The sequence below is a fragment of the Schistocerca serialis genome, chromosome 3 (genome assembly GCF_023864345.2).
Source record: "Schistocerca serialis cubense isolate TAMUIC-IGC-003099 chromosome 3, iqSchSeri2.2, whole genome shotgun sequence".
NCBI lineage: Eukaryota > Metazoa > Arthropoda > Insecta > Orthoptera > Acrididae > Schistocerca > Schistocerca serialis.
The window spans coordinates 570,807,981-570,825,604 of record NC_064640.1 but is presented as its reverse complement, the minus strand read 5'-3'; the positions used below and the strand labels follow the sequence as shown (position 1 = coordinate 570,825,604).

The window sequence follows — 17,624 nt, the reverse complement described above, 5'->3', positions numbered from 1 at the left end:
TGTGTGTGTGTGTGTGTGTGTGTGTGTGTGTGTGTGTTTAATTCAGGAGACTTTTTGGCTGATAAATTACTTGTTTAGCAGTCTTTCTGTTGTGCCCGTCTGTGAATCAACATTTCCATTATATGTTGAGTAGCAATCCATCCTTTTCATAATATAGAAGAGACAAATCAGTAAGTTGACGTATTTTGCTTATTTTCATTCAGGAGTGTCGTATGGAATAATGTTATAGAGTAATTCATTTTTAAGAAACAGACTTCATTGTGCAAAAACTTGCTGTAAGACTATTATGTAGTGCTCACCCACGATCAACTTGTAGACATGTGTTTAAGGCATTGGGCATTTTGACTACTGCTTCACAGTATATTTATTCCCTCATGAAGTTTGCTGTAAATAATCCACTACAGCTCAAAAAGAGCAACGAGATACATAATTACAATACCAGAAAGAAAAACGACATACATTACTCTCCATTAAGGTTGTCTTTACTACAAGGAGGGGTACACAATACTGCAACAAAAATTTTTGAATACTTATCCAGTGACATAAAATGTAAAATTTGATAACAAACTGAGAAAGTTTCTTCTTGACAACTCCTTCTATTCCATAGAAGAATTTCTATTGCTGTAATGTATAAAAGGTGGTGGGTAGGAATTACTAACTCACATCTCTATATTCAACCATATTGACAAATTAATTCATGATGTGAATGTAAAATGATTGCTCCACTTCACTACAATTAATTGTCTAAAATGGTTTATGAACCATGAAACTAGTGAACTAACTAACTAACTTCCTGCATTTTGCTATAGTTTTCTGGCCTTTCAAGTTGTCTCTATCAAAACACCATCCGCGTAAACCCTCATGGAACTTCCAATGTTATCTACTGGTTCATTTATAGTGAAAAATAATGGTCCTGTAACACTCCTGTGGGGCATGCTCCAAATTACTTTCATGATTGAAGACTTCCTTCTATGTAGAATGACATGCTGTGTTTTTGTTTGCTAGAAACTCTTCAGTTAAATCACACAGTTGGTTTGATATTCTATATGCTTCTATTTTGTTCATTAGGTGGCAGTGCATAACTGTGTTGAACACCTTCTAGAAGTTGAGGAACACTGCATCTACACGAGTATCTGTATGTACTGCACATGGAGGAGGCATTGAATGGCAGATAGGCACAGTTCTCGAAAGATGACCAGATAATCTTCAGCTATTTTATTACGTCATTTGTCAATCGTAGACAAAACAGAACTCACACATGTTCACACAAGCACAACTAGTACGCTCATGGCCATTGTCATCTCTGAGTGCTAAGGACCAACTGCAACTTGGTCTGAGGCGATCTGTGCTGGGTTGGGTAGTTGGGATACAGAGGTGGTGGGGGATGGGAAAGTGTAGGGATGCCAGATTTTCTGAACTGCACAAGTGAGAACTCTCCCTGCAATGTATACTTCATTCACATAATCTTCTTTAGTGTAACCTTTACTAGTTGCAGCCATCCACCTGCCTATCCCTTTCCTTGCTCCCAGTCCAGCCCTACACATGCCATCTACAGGATGAAGAAAAATTCGCGCACTTGGACTTCGCAGTGTGGTTCCTCACATACTAGCAAACCAAAAATGTCTGTCACAAAATTTCAACTTGTGCATATTTCTGGCAATAAATGGACCTTAAAGATAGGCAATCTGGCAATGCTGTAATCTCATATGGTAACTGCCTGTATCAGGATATAGGAGCTGTGCAGTTGTTGCAGTGGATAGCATGTTGCATTAGCGTGCTTGAGGTTGTGGGTTCAAAGTGAATGCAGGTGTAAAAACAAATTTTTATTCCAGTTTGATTGTATCATATAATATTGTAGCATACGTTGTTTCCTAAACCCATGTGTATCCGACATTTACCTAATACAGTTTTCTGTGACAGTGAACAAAACAAAAATGTGGTCAGACAAGTCAGAAATATGACAGAATAACTTCAAAAATAGTATCAGTTGTGAGATGCTAAGATGATTGCACAGTTAAATAACTCAACATCTACTAGTCATTTATAGTACATGCAGTACGTCCACTCAGATGCAACACATTAGCAACCAATAACAATGATAATTTTCGTATTAATGAATGCAAGATATTTACAAAATAATATTTTGACCTCAGGATGCCCAACGCCTTAAACACGTCTACAAGTTGATCGTGGGTGAGCACAACATAATAGTCTTACAGCAAGTTTTTGCACAATGAACTCTGTTTCTTAAAAATGAATTACTCCAGAACATTTGCTCAAAACTACCCCTCTGCGTGTCCAAACATTGCACAACCCACTGGATCATGCAGCTATGGACTCTGAGCAATATGGCTACATCCCAGCTGGCCGAAGTGGTCGTGCGGTTCTAGGCGCTGCAGTCTGGAACCGCGAGACCGCTACGGTCGCAGGTTCGAATCCTGCCTCAGGCATGGATGTGTGTGATGTCCTTAGGTTAGTTAGGTTTAACTAGTTCTAAGTTCTAGGGGACTAATGACCTCAAAAGTTGAGTCCCATAGTGCTCAAGAGCCAATTGAACCATTTTTGCTACATCCCATAGATACAATGTGAATACACACTATCTGTTCTTCCACACTTGTCACTGAGCAAGGTGGCGCAGTGGTTAGCACACTGGACTCGGATTTGGGAGGACGACGGTTCAATCCCACGTCCGGCCATCCTGATTTAGGTTTTCCGTGATTTCCCTAAATCGCTCCAGGCAAATGCCGGGATGGTTCCTCTGAAAGGGCACGGCCAACTTCCTTCCCTGTCCTTCCCTAATCCGATGAGACCGATGACCTTGCTGTTTGGTCTCTTCCCCAAAAAAACCAACCAACCATCCACACTTGTCGGCAGAGTAGAATACGTGTGCTCCTTCCTATTTCCCCATTGGAAGAAATCCAGGAGATTTAGGTCAGGTGAATGTAGAGGCCATAAAACTGGACCTCCCTGTCTGAGACGTTTCCCTGGAAAAGTTCTGGCTAAATACTGTTGCGCATTAATTCCAAAGTGTGTTGTGCACCATCATATTGAAACCATAACCTCTGCCGAACATGAAGTGAAACATCTCCCAGTGCATCAGACAAATAGTTTGAGAGGAATTCATAATACGTTTGTGCAGTCAACTGGTCAGGCAACGAGTAGGGACCCAAACTCCTGTCTCCTAGTATTCTGGCTCAGACGTTGGTGCCAAAGTGAACTTGATATCCATGGTTGTGGGAGATGTGCGGGTTAACATCACACCAATGGTGGGCATTGTGCATATTGAGGACAACTTCACAAATGAACGCTGCTTCATCCAACCAAGTTACGGTGTGTATGAATACGTTATTGGCTTCCTGTCATTGTTGGAACCATTCACAGAATTGCATCTGCAGACCGCCGTCTGTAGAATGATCATGTTGCGTTATAGAATAATGATAGGGGTGTTGCCCTTGCTCGTGCAACACGTTAACAACCATGCATTGCAAGACACGTAGCTGCCTTGCTACATTACCTGTACTTCGCTGGTGTTTTTTGTTTATGACCTCCAGAATAGGTTCTTCAGTAGCTGGAGTATAGTGAGTCGATGGATGACCTCTGTCCCACGATGGTGGCAGATGGGAACATGCCTCTTGAAGTCATAGCTGCAGACATTGTAACACATTTTTATCTGGATGATATCAACCAGGATATCTTGCAGCATATTCACGAGTGAAAACACGAGCCCATTTATCAGCTGCACCAAGGACCAGAAGCTACCCATGTATTCATCATTTGTGTATGTCTGACGCACTGTTTTAGAATAATACAAGAAGAAAATATGATATGATTACAAATATACAAGGGTCTGTTATGGGCACATCACTATTCTAGCAGCTAGTCCCTGCCTGGTGAACAACACACACAGTATTAACACTTCATTGGTTGCAGCAGGCTGTTCCATCTAATGCACATCACCTCTCTTACAGCTTTTGTTCTGCATGATTGATCCTGACACTGCTAAATGTGAAATGTTCATTTTAGAATTATACTGTTTCCCTACTGGTAATGAATGTGATGTTTAATAACAATAATAGTAGTAGTAGTAGTAGTAGTAGTAGTAGTAGTATGTGGAGATACTTACTAAACAGGATGTGCCTATCAGACTCAATGCTTAAGGTTCCATGATGATAATTCATACAAATAGTAACAGAGTTTGGAAATTATATTCATAGCACATTGCTAGCTCTACTGGTGACATAACGCCCTAATGAAATGTTATGGACCTGAATGTGGCAAGAATAATAGTGGTTCTAATTGATGGGACCATTGGGGAAGGGTAAACAGAAAATAGGTTTGGAATCTAGTAGATGTAGTGGTGTGAAAAAGTTCACATCATTGACCTGCAATAGGCTTATTCAAAAACTGACCAACAAAACAATTGTACTTCCATTTCTGTGTTTGTAGTAAGTAAGTGTAAATGTTTCATAGGTGACCCACTGTAATCACTGTTTGGTGATTAAGACATATAGACTACATTTATCGACCGAGCGAGGTGGCGCAGTGGTAGCACACTGGACTCGCATTCGGGAGGACGACGGTTCAATCCCGTCTCCGGCCATCCTGATTTAGGTTTTCCGTGATTTCCCTAAATCGTTTCAGGCAAATGCTGGGATGGTTCCTTTGAAAGGGCACGGCCGATTTCCTTCCCAATCCTTCCCTACCCCGAGCTTGCGCTCCGTCTCTAATGACCTCGTTGTCGACGGGACGTTAAACACTAACCACCACCACCACCACCACCACCACTACATTTATCAAATAAAAACAAATAAGCTTTGACCAAGAATTGAACCCTCGACCTTCTGCATGCTAGCCATAAACACTATCCACTATACCAACTGCACATCGCTGCTCCTGCATGCGGACAGAAGTAGTTACCATATGTGTGATCACTGTGTTGCCAAACTGCTAGTCTTTAATGTTCATTTTCTGCCGGAAATATGCACACTATGAAATTTTGAGACCAGCACTTTTGTATGGCTAGTATGTGAAGACTCGCACTGTGAAGTCAGAATGCATGAATTTTTCTTCATTCTATATATTCCCAGTGTGCTTGCAGAGTCCCCCTTCCCCTTCTCTACTTCTCTCCCCTGTGCCCACTCTCCCTTTTCCCATTACCTAGCAACCTACCCCACAATTCCTCTGTATCCCCACTAGGCACCCCAGTGCCTGTTCATCTCAGGTGCAGTTGGGCATTAGCACCTGGAGTGTCTGTGTCTGTGTGAGTTATGCTTTAGTTAGTTTGGTGAAGGATTCTCAGTTCGGTAGGCGAATAACAACTAGCAGTCTTTTTTGTTGTGCATGTTTGCGACTCAGTGCCTGCTGTATGTGGTAAATAGCAATCCATCCGTTTTATATTGTTTTTATTTCATTCCAGGTTTTTCCATTGCTTGAATTTGAGATTTAATTCAGGACAATATTATCTGTGAACCAGTACTTCCCATATAACACCACTAAGCACCCATATGACTGATAGCGGTTTTATCTGTTATCTGTCAAATTTGACAGAACTCATTGCGGTAGAAAAGTTGTATGTACTTACATCTCAGATCTGTATTTAATTATGTACGTTCCTCTTCTATCGACACGAAAGGTGAGTGATGGCTTGGAGAGACTTCCTTATTTCATTAAACAATTCCGTACCAGCTACATAAGTGTGTGGATGAATCAAAAGGATTGAACTATCTTATTGAGAATTGGCGCTGTGGAACAGGGCAAAGGATGGAATGGAACACTGTTTTGAGAACAGTACCTCATCTAGAGTCTAGCATTCACATCTTTCATAAAGTCTAAACATTGACTCGACCAAGAAGTATCTCCCCTTTTACATGTTAGGAGCTTGATTACATAAAGTATATCATATGGAAGATAGTATGGTCATTGGTCAGATAGAGTACACAATGGTATGCCACCTCAGTTTTTAAGCCTTATTTTTTAATGAATATTATTCTGATGAACAGTATTTTTATTTTAGGAAAAAGGCAGTAGTCATTCCCTCCTGGAAACAAGGAAGAATATAAGATGTTTTTTATGTTGCTGTCATCAGCTATTGAGCAGATAAGGTGGTGAATTACCACTGTACAGTAAAACTTGATCAAAATGAAATCACATGGGACTAAAATAATTTTCCAAGTTGGAAAAGTTTCCAAATTACACAGAACTCACTAGGTTACATAAAATTTATCAGATATCATACATAAAAATACAAATTTATAATTGTGCACAAATTTATGTACCTTCACTACTGCATAGTAGGTGTTTATTTACTGTATATTGTACAATAGAATACTACACGATTACACTAATTGGTAAATAACACAGTATATTTGTGTTTTTACTCTAACTTTAATTTCATTTATTGTTGTATGTGTTCACGTATTATTCCTGTGTTTATTTGCTTTTCATTCCACTTTTTTCATCACATATCAAGGTGGGAAACCTGCTTGAATTTCCTGAAAAAAACTTTTTTTTTTTTCTATGCAATATTTTGCACTATACGATAGTTCTAACAACTTGGGAGAATTTGTGTGTGCTGCTAATGGCAGAACATTGTCTATGCTCCTTCATACTTATTAATTTTTCTAGGGCCATCATTTTTCTTCTCCTCTTCCTCCTTTGTTCCTTTCTGGTCATCTTCTGTATTGTGGATTTCTGTTAAATTTGTTGCTGAAGTAAAAATGGAATGAGTTCACAAAAAGTAGTAACTTTGAATGTAGTCATCTGCACTATATGAAATGTTTTGTATTTTAATTCAGCAGTTGCTGTGTTGCATTTTCTTGAGCTTGAATGGCCACAGAAGTGTCTTGTTCTTGACCTCCAAAACCCGCTTTGTTGACTCACTTGGTAACAGTTTCAGGCTTTATTTCCCTTACTGCCAAGCCAATCCAGGACAAAAACTGACGAGGCAAGAGAAAATGCACTTTCTGCTTCTTCGACACCAAGAATAAGAGACTGCTTCAGTAATTGCCTATCATGCGACTTGAATGTCTAAATAACTCCCTGGTCGATGGATTGCATGAGGCTGGTTGCAACTTGTGGGAACCAAGCCACTTTCATGTTTGATAATTTGACTTTTAGGTGGCAAGTTGCATTGTCTAGGAATAGGAGAACTTCGCAATTTCCTTTTTTTGTTTTGGCATTTTGAGAGCCCAGCAATTCTTCCATAACCACTCACCATCCACACCTTTTTATTGCTTCACCATGTGACTGGAAACTTACTGATGTCTATTTTTTGAAACAATGTGGTTTTGCTACTTTTCCAGTCAGCAGTGGCTTGTCCATATTACCTAACATGTTCCACACAGCAGTACAGTGAGTCTTTCCTTAGAAATTTTTCCACTGGTGCACTTCTCACCTTGAATTGCTAGAGATTTTGAAGGCAGTACACAATAACAGTACCGTTTCATTGGCATTGAAAAGGTCTTTTGGGTCATAATTTGCCATTAGGTTGTACATTATTGTTTTCCATTCTGTTGCTACACTTTCCTACAGATTCTTAGCTTCATCACACACTTCATTCCGTATGTTATGCCTAGCTTTGAATCTGTCCAGTCATCTAGTGACTTTCAGAGCCTCAGTCTGCAACATGGGTCCACACAGAGGTAAGTTTTTTGCTTGAGCACTTATGAATTTTCTTCATTTCCTGTCTTCTTCACCTTTTTTCATTTGTCCATTCCCTTTCATCCATTCATCCTGTATCTTATCCTTGTTTCTTAAAGCATCATAAATTTGTGTTTTACCTCATTTGAAACACAACATTATTTCACATGCAGGGAGTTTGTCATTTTCACTCACCTCGATTACCTGAACCTTTTCGTGATGTGTGTTAGCAACACATACTTTTTGCTCGACAACATTTTATCACTTGAAGTGCTATTAGTCAACTGAAACTGGCAGAAAATAATGAAGTTAGTGTATTTCTTTGGAATGCTTGACCTTGCAGGGTAAAACTATTGTTTAACGGAAAAAAAGGAAAAAAACTATTCACCGTGCAGATTGCGACAGGTTGTTTGTAGGTGCAGAACAACGCTCTAGTGTCCATTGTTGCACATCAGTAATAATGGAAAATGAGAAATGCCCACAAACAGAATGCTCACAAACAAACCACTTCATTTGATGTACCGACACCATGCATAAGTTGTTCGTTGTTACACGGAGTGGGGCAGTTTGATGTCCACACCTTTAGTGCCACTCTATGCCAAACCTCTTTTCTTGTTTTTGTGCCACTTAAAAACATTTTAGGGCTGTATAGTCTCTGTGTTAAAAGTAGTGTATTTGAAGAGTCATGAATAACTAATGTATACTGTAATGCAGTATTAATGTGTAAGCTCTTTTGCACATTATACAATGAATTATTAATTAAATCTTTAAACTTTATTCCATTTCTGTGTTAGGCACATTCTGCTTTATGCAAAAAATTACCATATTAAAGTGTATTGAATGCATCAGGACTGAAATACTGTTCACAAGACATGTATGTTCATTTCAGGGACAGAGAATATGGAAAAACTGTTTTCTAACTAATTCTGTATAGCTTTCCAGTGTACAATGTGGTTCACATGTTTTGTATCAACTTGTTCTTATGATTTTTTTAGGCTTAATGAATGAGATCAATAAATGTGAAGAAATTTTTTTAATAATTGTTTGTAATGTAAATGTTGAATTGTCTTTTGGCGACGAATCTAATTTGTACAGTTGTCAATGCGAGGATGATTTAAAATGGCTGCAGTTATTGTATTAGTACATTTTCTATTTTGCTATAAATTATGTAAGGAATAAATATAACAGTTCACCTTGATAAGCACATAAATGAGACTGAGCATATTGGGAGTAGTCATTTTTCCAAGCTACACACACACACACACACACACACACACACACACACACACACACACACACACACACACACACATACACATACACATTTACTTATGCACATACACCTGCACGACTACAATGGTATACCTAACTACATTGTGACTACACTGTAGCTCGACTAAGACAATGGCTTGTGTTTGATAGAATGGGTGAGTGGGTAAAGGAGGTGATGAATGGGAGGGAGGGCTGGAGGAAGGGTTGCAGACAGCTGGACGGCAGACGTGGCAGGCACAGGGAATTGGAACATAGCACCAGTGACCTTCTTCTCACCACAGGCAGGGTTGAATTGTACTTCAGTGTACATTAATGTGCAAGTGTGAGTCGGGAGGAAGACTTTGGGGAGAAGGTCTCAATCTTGTTTGTACCCTCATTGACTACTCAGTGTTTCAGCTACATGGTGAGCTGTTACATTCATTTCTTTCATTATCTATGTTCCACCAAGGACTTTCCATTACTATATTTGTCTTTTCATGTGTTGTTTGTAAAATACCGTGTGTCCTTTTAGGATGCTGGTTGCCCAGAAAACACTGATCCTGCTGCTGACATTGATATAAAAGAAAATATTGATGCAGTTGTGGCCACTGATCAAGTTAATGATGGGGTAAGTGTTCTAATTGTTGATGTATCCTCTGCAGATTTTCTATGTACTAATAAAGCTGACATGGAATGTGTTCAGGAGGTAACTTGAGACGAAGAAAACGTGTTCCCCATGTTGTTCCATTTAGCAATTCTGCACAAGACAAAAAAGAAAGTTAGTTACTGGTGTGTGTGTGTGTGTGTGTGTGTGTGTGTGTGGAGGGGAGGGGGGGGGGGGGGGGAAGCAGAGCAAGAGCGCACTCACTTGTGCACATCACCCCAGTAAAGATCTCTGTTCACTTCACATGCAGTCGTACCTGTCTGTCTGTCTGTCTGTCTCTCTGTATTATACATTGCCTACTAGATAATTATACATGGTGAGTCACCTAAAACTTGCACTGTAAACGTTGTGGAAATGGAAAATGCCATTGATGTGTGGTTTTCACATACTGGATTGGTAGTCAGTTACTTCTTTGTTAGCCAATAAACAGATAATGTTTAGAAAGTGTATTTCTTTTGCATACATACAGTTTTTTAAATGTAAAAATGCCTATTAACAGTAACAGATCAAAAATAGGGTAAATTAAAATGTCAGTGGTGTTTGTTGCAGTATTCTAGCGTGCATCATTAACAAGATACTGTATGTTGAAAAGTTTTGACACTGACACTTATTCGTGCCATTCAGCCTACTTAGAGGCTAGGTACGATGTTGTTATGTTTGCTTACAGTGTGTGCTTGTGTGTTCTTTGAGTACATTGCGACTTGCTAGTCAATTGGTGCTCAGCTTTTGAAAACATTGCAGTCTAGTCAGTTACTTCATATTTTAAAATTTTTAAAAAAATATTATTGTTTTTAATGATTTGTTCTTCTAGATTCCACAAATGTTTCAAATTTTTCTGTTAAACTGAACCCGAAAATTTAAGTTGCAGGAGCAGATGTCACTTACCCAATGAATGTCACATTCAGTACTTTCAGGCTCTGGGCCTTACTGACACATCAGTATCTATTTAAATAGTATGTTGAGAGTAAAAGTCAACAACAGTTAACAAAATTTGCATTTCAGAAATTTTTTTCACAAATGGGAATGAAAAAGTACCCTCCCGTTGGTAGTACACATTAGTGAAAGCATGTTGTTATTTCTAAGAGTGGGCTAAAAGATATATCCAGCTGCTTTACTCTCACTTACATATCATTGTGTGTTAAAAAGTATGATGTTGATGCAAGTCAGGAACAAATAACGTTTATTTTTGTTTTTATTTTAAGGATGGGCATGAAGTACCCGCACTTGGTAATGCGCATTACGAGAAATTCGTTGGTATTCCTGGGGTTAATAACTCACTGATAGATTTTTTTCTTTTGTACCTTTTGTAATACTGACATTTTCATTTTATTACTGAGACCTGAATGAAAATGCTGCCCCTCTGAGAACACAACTATAATACACAAGTCAGTCTGTCTCACTATTTTCTTTCCTACATCTGAGCAGCTTGTTTATGAATTTAGTGAAGACTAATTTGATAAGTTGTTACAGCACAAAGTTGTTCCTTTGTATAATGACTTTTCATGTATCTCCAGCAGAATGTCACATATTAAATGTGAAAGTAATATTGGTGGTGAAACTGCTAGTGTGTACACATAAGTGGTGTGTTCCTGTTTATTGTTAACAGAATTGCTGGCAATGTCCTGATTCCAATTTATTTCATAATATCTCACAATGTAAATGACAGTGCTTTGCTGTCTAATAGTGTGGTCATGGTGTGTAGTCATCTTCATGGCTGTGCAAAGCCCTAAAGAAAGGGTAGAAAAAATGGCAGTAAGTTATCTACAAAGAAAATTATTTTTAATCATTTTTATAAACAGTTCCTCATTTTTTACCTATTGAAACTGTGTATGGGGGATGCTATTCTAAATTTTATCAAATTATTATTTCCACAGTTACTATTGGTTTTGAAAGTAAGATATTGTGCTTCTTGCACTTGAGTAAAATAAAACTAAGGGTAATAAATCACTGAAAATAGTGAAGTGCCCCAGCAGATGTGCTTGAAGAGCTGATAGATCATTGCTCCAGTTTTCTAATGGATATTTTAGATCTCAATTTGAGAACACTCTTTATTAAGGAAGAATTGAAGAGAGTATTCTGTCAAAAGACTCCATAAGTTCCAAATGATGGCATACTGCTGGTAGTGGGTGGCCATTGGTTCAGTCCTGCTCCTATTCTGTTTGTAGAGTTATGTTTTGCATTCCAGTGGCATTTTATTGCAGTGTGTCACTGAAACCTATTTTGAGTGAATATTTACAAATCATCAACACAAAGCAATACCATTTGCAAAAGAGGAGAACTTCTGTTTTTCAGTGAACAAAGAAATGTGCTACCAAAGTAACTGATATCATGAACATTCATTGAGCTCATATACACCTAGTGTCTTTGCTGTGTGTAAAATAGTTGGTGAGGGACAGACACCCCTAGTGTATGCAGTTCATAATTTGTGTTTCCCTGAAGGTAATTTTGAAGTATTGTATTCATAAACACGGTTTCCTCATCTGGTTATTTTTGAGTCATTATTATATGGTTCATTCAATTACTGTTAGTTGCAAATTGTCCACAGTTTTATTGGTAATTTCTGCTGCATATTAGTTAAATATCTGTCTGATAAATAAAACATAAATAGATGTGAGTTACATCTATATTTTGTGTGTAAAGTTACAGAGCCTAGGAGAATGCTGTTTGGCTCTTGTGGACATTGACTTCATTGAAAAACTTTTCTTATTATTGGCAGGAAAGAAAATGTCAGACAAATCTCATCAGCTGTTTACGAGACAAGTAGGTTCATTTCAGTGACAGAGAAAATGGAAAAACTGTTTTCTAACTAGTCCTACACAGCTTTCCAATGTACAGGTGGTTTGCATGTTTTGTACCACTTGTTCATCTTACATAGGCCTGTATATCATGATTTTTTTTTTAGAAGTGGTGAGCGAGATAAATTTAGATTTATCACATGCAAATTGCTTCACTAAGTAGTGAGGCAATGAACTAACTTAGTACTTCATTCTCAGCTTCTGATTCCACTCTGCTTGTGCTTGTTGAATGGATAAATAATCATGATAAATTGGTATATGTTCTTACTGCTGCATATTTTAAAAGATGCAGGGCATTATAGTTAAGAACATATTGGCATTTTTCTTTGGGTCCTGTTTTGAATATGTGTTCTGTGCTGTCCAAACCTCCATTCCCCATCCCCAGCCATTCTTGCAATCCATCTGCTCAGTTGCCTCTGCTTACCTGTTTAATGCTGCAGTTTAATACTTTTATTCTCAGAACTACAGTGCCAGTACTAATGAAGTTACAAGTACAGCTCACCTTGAGAAATTCCACCTATTTATAATTAAAATCAGTTACCTGTTTGCTTTTAATTTTATGTTTGGTGTATCTATTTTCTTTGACAACATTATCATATAGAGATGAAAGGACACAGATGAGATTATAGAAACGAACAACAGAAGCAGATAGTAGTTATAGCCCACAGTGGCTTCATATGAAAATCATACTGTTAGCACTTGTGAGTACACAAGTTTCCAGCCTACAGGGACATCAGCAGTAATTACACTTTTACTGTGTTGCCCCCTCAGAATATGACAACATGCTTCAAGCTTTTCAGTAAATGTGGCCCCAAATTTTTGTTGCAATTTGTATGTGAATGTGAAGAAAACTTTTAATAATTGTAATGTAAATCTATTCTGTTTTGTTGATGTACCTGATTTGTACATTTGGTTGTTTCTTTTTCCTTAATTGCTTTCAGTTGTCCATGTGAAGATGATTTAAGATGGCTACATTTATTGTAATAGTACGTTTTCCATTTTGATATAAATCATGTAAGCTATACGTAAAACAACTCACCATATAATTGAGGCATTGAATCATTGATAGGCACTTAAGCGAGACTGGGAATATTTCTAGCTTTTGAATGAGTTGTCGTCCTATTCATACACCTCTGCATGGCTACATTGACTTGACTGACTACATTGTGACTGGTCTATATCTCGACTGAGATGTGGGGTTGTGTTGGATAGTATGGGCAATGAGGAGATGGAGGAGATGAGAGGGAGGGTTGGGGGAAGGGTTTATGCTGGCTGGGAAGCAGAGGTAGCAGGCACAAGTGATTAGAATATAGTACCAATGAGCTCCTTCTGGCCACAGGCAGAGGGAATTGGGCTCAGTGTGCATTGATGTGTACGATTAGATTGAGGGGAGGAGATGGAATGGAGGAAGAGGGAGACTGGGAAAGATGTCTCAATTGTGTTTATGCCTCCATTGACCACTCAGTGCCTCAACTATATGGTGAGCTGTTACCTTGATTCCTTTCATATTTATATTCCATTAAGGACTTTCCATTGCAGTATTTACATTTTGGTATGTTGTTTATAAGACACTCTGTATTATTTTAGGACTCTGATTGCCCAGTAAACATTGATGCTGCTGCTGACATTGATACAAAAGGAAATATTAAAGCAGTTATGGCCACTGATAAAGTTAATGTTGAGGTGAGTACTCTAATTGTTTATGTATACTTGGCTGATTCCTTATGTACTAAGAAAGCTGCCATGGAGTGTGTGGTGGAGGGAACTTGATAAGAATACTTGTTCCCTGTCTTGTTCCATTCAGTAATTCTGCACAAAAAAAGCAAATTACTGATGTATATATGTCCTAATTTCTGTACCTAAATCATTATAGTTTTTGTATTGCATCTGTGTAGGAATTTGTGTGTGTGTGTGTGTGTGTGTGTGTGTGTGTGTGTGTGTGTGTGTGTGTGTACTAGGAAGTATTTTATTAAATTTGTCAGACAAGTATCATACATTGCTTTCTAGATAATTATATACTGTTTAAAATAATTGAGGCTCTGGGCAAAAGATACTGGCATTTACACACACAGAAAGAGGAAAAGGCAGTTCGGCTCAATTGTACATACAAATTATGCTATAGAAACCTGAAACTAATGCAGGGACATGTGAGTATAGACCGTACCCTTTCCACATTTTCCATATGATTCTCCCTCTTGTGTTCTCACCATACACCACAGTCATTAGATGTCAGAAGCCTTTGTCCCAAATGCCCATGCTTGTCTAGCCAAACCAGAAAACTATCTGCTGAACAATGCTGTCTGACATGTAACCACAACGAATTACAAGGCACTCATTTGAAAATGACACAATTACAGAAATCAATGGATAGCATAAAGCATATTGCAATAAAGACTTACAGGGTGACAATTATTGAGCTATATGAAATAAAATGATCATAACTTCTGAACAGTTTGTGTTAGGATGTCCCAACTGCTTTGTTGGGCATGGGGCACATGCGCTTGCGCCTTCTTGGAGTCAGCCATTTCCATTTGCATTTGAATGGATTCATCAATAAGCAAAATTGGCACATTTGGGGGACTGAGAATCCCCTTCAACGGGTGACTGTGTAGTTAGCAGTGTGCGATAGTCCTTGATGGCACGGTGACTGCTGAACGGTTTGTGAAGGTTTTGGAAGATGATTTATTCCCCATTATCCAAAGTGACCCTGATTTCAACAAGTTGTGGTTCATGTAACACAGAGCTCAACCCCATCGAAGCAGGAGAGTTTTTGATGTCCTGGAGGATCACTTTGGGAACTGCATTCTGGCTCTGGGGTACCAGAGGCCACTGGCATAGGCCTCGATTGGACGCCATATTCTCTGGATCTGAACACATGTGACTCCTTTTTGTGTGGCTATATTGAGGACAAGGTGCACAGCAATAATTCCAAAACCATTGCAGCTGAAAATAACAATTCAGGAAGTCATCGACAGCATCGATGTTCCGGCACTACAGTGGATCATGCAGAGTTTCGCTATTCGTCAGCACCACATCATTGCCAATGATGGCAGGCACGTTGAACATGTCATAATCTAAATCCAAGTATCTGTAATGATATTTACATGTTGAAAAAAGTGTGTGCATGCCATAGTTTGCAAGTAACTTAGCTTTTTGTCATATAGTTCAATAATTGTCACCCTGTATGTGGCCAGAAATAGACAGTGACTTCTTTTAAACATTGTATAATGGCAGTGAAACTATGCACCAAGCAAATGTTTGAAGTACTATATTGAAATAGCAACTACAGCTATATTCCTGTTTAGTAATATATTCTTGTACGGGTAATAAGGTATATTGTAGCAGAATGAACTGTAACTACTCATCTAAATTATGTAACTATTTCTGTTTTAACTACATGACCATTTAAGCATTCATTATCTCTGTATGTTGGTTTTAATCTTTGTGGGAAAAAAAATTGGAGTCTTGCTTCTTACAAGTAACATTGGCATATGAGACAGGACAAGTAGAATACTGTTTGTCCGGCAAGTGTTCTGCCTCATATTGATAAAGTTTAAGGAGGGACAACAAAAGTGGGAGATGATGGGAAAGGGAGCAGAGAGGAAACAGTGTATAACTTCAGGGAAGAGAAATAACAACATGGCAGTTGCAGTCTGTAGTCCAGTAAGACTTCATTTCCTCTAGGATTATCTTTAAGGTTGCAAATAAATTTTTATACATTTTATATGCTTACTTCTGTTTGACCCAATATGTCTTGTAATTGAGTTATCTTAATTTGCAAAGAAGAACAGCAGCAGCACGTGATGAAAGTCACAGCTCTCTTTGCAGATGTACATCATGTTTACACAGTGAACACACAAGCAGATTGTGGTTAGCAACAAAGTTGTAAAGCTGTGCCTGCTGCAATGTGAATGAAGTTGTGTGTTGCCACATAAACCCTGTCAACAATAGGTGTCTCTCTGATAACTGTTGCTTCTTATGTATTACCTGGGTCACAGCTATGGCAGAAGTGACATTTTGGCGACAGTGTGCACTTGAGTGCAACTGACCAAGTTGGACTAAAGGTGGGAGAACTGATATTCCCCTCCCGGCTGCCAGTTTAGCTGCTTCCTAGTGTGGGTTTGCTGTATAGCTATTGATTAGAATCATGATTATATTTCTAATCACAGGAGCATCAATTATGTAGTACTTGTGGTAATTTCAATGATTAAAGTTGTTGTCTCAACAGTATGATGCATCTGTGACTAGTTAAATCATTCACGGGAAATGAGCTAACAATTCACAGACTGAGATAGCAAATTCCATTGGAATGTCCCAAAGTTTAATTTCTGAAGGAATTGCTGAGATCTCACTCCCTTATGATGATTGTTGACAACCACTGGACTTGTGAACTGATTGTCAGTAATATTTCACCATACATTAAAAATGAAACAACTAGTCTTACAGTCACTTGTCGTGTTTGAGGGATGTGACGTGTTGGTTTCGTTGTGAATAAATATTGATTTGTCAGTAAACAGAATGTGTGGAATAATTCACAATGTTGACACCTCTCTAATTCTGAGATGAGATAGACATTTTGTAGACCTTCAACTAGACACTTTTCATGCATTCTCATTCAGGAAGCCATCAGTGGTATTCTCAAATGAAAGCCCTTGCATTTAACTGTAAATGTACACTATGTTGCCACAGTCTTGTTATGGAAGTATTTATGTTGCCACATACAGGGTGTATATGACCCGGGACAACCGGGAGATCCGGGAAAAACCTGGGAATTTTTTCATCTGGGTAAAAACCGGGAAAAACCCGGGAATTTTTTAGAATTCCGGGAATTTTTCATTGTTTTAGTTTTCAGTTAAATTTTTGTAATTTTGCCTGGTAAGAACCATTACTCTAACAAAGGATATTACTGTATCCTGCTACTGCAGAATAATACTTCAACAGTAAAACATAAATGAGAGGAAAAAAAGGAAAATAACTTAAATTGTAAAGGAAGTGCGCTATATACGACGACGACACGTAGTCCTCATGCAAGCGTCTGCCAACAGCAAATGTTTCAAAGGCTTTAGGAAGACTATGCAATACTTCATAACAACAAATTCCCTCCGATGAGCACGAAGTCACGACTGTTTACATTTGATTTGTGTTAGCAGTTACGAGCGGGTTCATGCACATGCGCTGTTGAGTTGCATTTGAGTAGTAGATTCTCCCCCTTCTGGCTACAGGAATGTGGCTGTTGGCTATGCAAGCAGTTGCAGCAAGCAGCTAGATGCTACCGG

At 38.5% G+C, this 17,624-nt stretch overlaps 1 protein-coding gene across 1 annotated transcript in view; it reads left to right on the top strand.

Moving 5' to 3' along the window:
- Window positions 1-17,624, top strand: part of LOC126470462 (microtubule-associated protein futsch-like) — a 525,429-nt gene that overhangs the window by 170,165 nt on the left and 337,640 nt on the right. The window contains exons 9-10 of the mRNA XM_050098320.1: window positions 9,422-9,517; window positions 13,936-14,031. Coding sequence (XP_049954277.1) covers window positions 9,422-9,517; window positions 13,936-14,031 — 192 coding nt within the window. The remainder of the gene's footprint in view (window positions 1-9,421; window positions 9,518-13,935; window positions 14,032-17,624) is intronic.